The sequence below is a fragment of the Formica exsecta genome, unplaced genomic scaffold (assembly GCF_003651465.1).
Source record: "Formica exsecta isolate Colony F162 unplaced genomic scaffold, ASM365146v1 scaffold51, whole genome shotgun sequence".
Classification (NCBI taxonomy): Eukaryota; Metazoa; Arthropoda; class Insecta; order Hymenoptera; family Formicidae; genus Formica; species Formica exsecta.
In genome coordinates, this window is record NW_021852343.1 from 76,529 (window position 1) to 80,285 (window position 3,757).

Consider the following 3,757-nt stretch of genomic DNA (forward strand, 5'->3'; position numbering starts at 1 on the left):
ATAAAAAGATACTAATGATGTTTACGATTAAATTCAACAACCGTCGCGTAAGTAAGATGTCGGATAGTTCTAGGAGTATAACTGAACTATACCTCCATCTATCGTTGATATTACATTAGACCAGATACAGCTGGTAACAAGGCGTAGCAAAATCTTTCATTTATCATCAAGTATTCTGCAGTATCGATCATCGATCTTTCTCCTTCGATATTATATCTCTCCTTGGTTTCTCAACATTACCGACCGGAAGAGGAAGGTGTTTGCCCGTTTCGTGCAATCGTGCGGGATGTTCTTAGCATCGTTGAAAATATTTACATACTACGCGCCGGGAATGTGCGTTGCGATGTACGGGTGCCGATACACGTAGAATCGTGTCGCGCACGTTGAACAATATTTCTCTCTCTTCAGATATACAGAAGGAATTTGCATAAGCGATCAAATTCGGAGCGTGAGATCTATTGCCGTGGAAAGGAGAATACACGACTCTTTGTCGTTCGTCACCGTCTTCGATGTGGTGAACGCTCGTGTTCTCCGGTGACAGAAATATACAAACTTGCCGGAGCGAGTGAGCGAGTAGGTCCTCGGAAGCATAAATGGCACTGCTATTCACCAGCATGTGGGACTCGACGATGTTCCTGAGTACCCTAACCCCAAAATTTTACGTCGCTCTCACCGGCACCTCGTCCCTCATCTCCGGCCTGATCCTCATCTTCGAATGGTGGTACTTCAGGAAATACGGCACCTCGTTTATCGAACAGGTATCCCTGAACCATATCTCGCCATGGATCGGCGGCGGTGACAGCGCTAATGACAGCAATAGCTCGAGTCTGAACGGCTCCGGCGGATCCTCGAATCAGCAGAATGTGCCGGAGTGCAAAGTCTGGCGCAATCCGATAAATTTATTCAGGGGTGCGGAATATCAGAGATTTTATTGGGCCACCAACAAGGAACCCCTTACGTACTACGATATGAATCTGTCTGCTCAGGATCATCAGACCTTCTTCACTTGCGAGGGTGATACAGGTTAAGATTCTGGATTCGCTTTTATTCAGTATGTATGTGTATTATGTGAGAAATTCAAATATTTGTACTAAGTTGGTAAACTGGAAATGCCTTGTCAAATAGCAAGATAAATCTTGTTTTTCTTTTTCTTTCTCAAAATATCAAGTTTAGCTAATTAATTTTTCTCTTACAGGTAAAACAGAGTATGAAATTATGCAAACAGCTTGGAGAGAACGCAATCCAGTTGTCAGAATACAAGCAGCGCATAGTGCTCTTGATCGTAATCCCGATTGTGCACCAGCTTACATTCTTCTTGCGGAGGAGGAGGCTACTACCATTGTAGAGGCGGAGAAGATTCTGAAGCAAGCTCTAAAAGTGGCCGAAAACAATTATAGAAAATCGCAAAATACCCAGCACCAAGGCTCCATAGCCGAAGCAATGCACAGGAGAGATACAAACGTATTGATCTACATCAAAAGAAGATTAGCGATGTGCGCGCGAAAGTTGGGAAAGCTGAAGGAGGCAGTGAAAATGTTTCGCGACCTCACGAAGGAGGTGCCACCCATCATGAATGTATTGAATATTCATGAAAATTTGATCGAGACTCTACTGGAGATGCAAGCGTACGCGGACGTGCAGGCCGTGCTGGCCAAGTACGACGACATCAGTCTGCCGAAATCAGCGACCATCTGTTATACAGCGGCGTTGTTGAAGGCACGGCTGGTGGCGGACAAGTTTTCGCCCGACATCGCCAGCAAACGTGGCTTGACCACCGCCGAGATGTCGGCGGTGGAAGCGATTCATCGGGCCGTGGAATTCAATCCTCATGTACCTAAGTATCTCTTGGAAATGAAGCCGCTCATCCTCCCACCTGAACACGTGCTGAAGCGTGGTGATTCCGAGGCGATTGCATACTCGTTCTTCCATTTAGCGCACTGGAAGCAGATAGAAGGCGCTTTGAATCTGCTTCATTGCACATGGGAGGGCACGTTTAGGATGTTGCCATATCCGCTCGAGCGTGGACATCTGTTCTATCCGTATCCCACATGTACCGAATGTGCCGACCGGGAACTCCTGCCGTCGTTTCACGATGTCAGCGTCTACCCGAAGAAGGAGCTCCCCTTTTTCATCCTCTTCACCGCCGGTCTGTGCTCGTTCACCGCACTGTTAGCCTTGCTGACCCATCAATACCCGGACACTATGGGCGTAGTTGCCCGTTCCATGCTCGCCTGGTTCTCTCATCCATTTTATTACATTCTCGACAAACTGGAAACTATATTGCCCTCTAATTTATTGCAGCAGCTCTCTAGAATATAATAAGGCTGTGTTTCCATATGATCTCCATTAAATTAAGATTTATTGTGATATTCGCGATATACTTATTGCTTCATTTCTTCTATCTCTTCGTAGTCGCCCCCATCAGGTACGTATATAAATAAACAAATGTGTACAAGCTCCTGTTTGCATTTTTCTCATGACTGATATCATAATATCTTGTAGCGACGATTGTACATCTAGTACCGTAAGTTCATCGAAAAGTGAATGTAAAAGTAAAAAAGAATTAGACATTTTTTTCTCGATAGCTCATCAATCACACACACACACACACTAACATTATATCAGTACTGATACCCGACGATACAAATTTGTGTGAAACAATAACTGGGTGCTAAATAAACTCTTTTTGTTTTATCGCATTCGTATTTATTCAATAATTGATATTATTAATAGCTCGTAATGAGGTGAAAGATCAAGGCAAATCAGAGATCTTGACGTTTCACGTGTCAACAGAACAGAAAGTTCGGGTGTGTTCAGTTGATCGGGAATAAGAGGAATTGACTTTTCCTCGTGTATATTCCTCCGCAATCATTCTTATACAGTAACAATGAGAACGTTAAAATCTCTCACATTAATCACACGTATAATATACAATTTTTATGCGAAACCGCTGAAACCGAAAATAAGAGACAATTGATGCGTCGAAGAAAATCGACGGATTAAATTCACATTCTCTCGATCGTTCTACAACCATATATCTGATTTCTGGTCTGCCTATCTGTCATGTGAAACGGTTATGATAGAAGAAGAAAAGATAGAGAAAGATATATAAGACACTTGGAAGTCAGAGAGCCCAGGTCTCTCCGGTACTCCGGGCTGGCTCCAGCAACTTTGATTTTGCTTCATATTCATCCTCGATTAGATTCTTAAACAATATAGCATAATAAGGTGATAAAATTTGTCATTTTATGTACAATATTTCTTTAGAGTTTATATATCTATATAATTTACTTTTTTTTTAACGGACATATACGTAAAACGTTATGCGAAGAATTATGATTAAATAATATTATCCTCCATACATACAGCTACGACACTATTCGCAGCCACGTCTATGGAGGGGGAGCGGGAAGAAAATAAATGTTTACGTAATATAAGAACATGTAAAAACTTTCAAATGTGATCCTTAAGATTCGCTAGTATATAATGCTTAGTCCTTAATTCTTTATCGCGTACAATTAGATATATTTACCGAAGAGTACTAATCTACGAAGTAGGAAATATTTTGAGTATTCACCTCCCGCTAATATCCAAGCCTATATTTTGTACGTAACTCTCTCGCGTACCCGCCAGAATTGTGATAAAATCTTCGTAAATGGAAATTTTTTCCGTTTCTCCGTACTGGAAGTAGATTCTACTTTTTTATTGCCGCGAATTATCTATAAAGTCCTCGCAATGTTCCTCTGCTTTCTTTTTC

General features: G+C 42.0%; 1 protein-coding gene across 1 annotated transcript; it reads left to right on the forward strand.

Moving 5' to 3' along the window:
- Positions 1-249: 249 nt before the first annotated feature.
- On the forward strand, positions 250-2,695 carry LOC115241724 (protein ST7 homolog). The gene is made up of 2 exons (XM_029817636.1): positions 250-1,023; positions 1,196-2,695. The coding sequence occupies exons 1-2, from the start codon at positions 594-596 to the stop codon at positions 2,317-2,319; spliced, it is 1,554 nt and encodes a 517-aa protein (XP_029673496.1). The 5' UTR covers positions 250-593; the 3' UTR covers positions 2,320-2,695.
- Positions 2,696-3,757: the final 1,062 nt, after the last annotated feature.

Coding starts and splice junctions, on each gene's coding strand:
- LOC115241724 (XM_029817636.1), top strand. CDS start 594: ATGGCACTGCTATTCACCAGCATGTGGGACTCGACGATGTTCCTGAGT. Junction 1,024..1,195: donor CACTTGCGAGGGTGATACAG/GTTAAGATTCTG, acceptor TTTCTCTTACAG/GTAAAACAGAGTATGAAATT.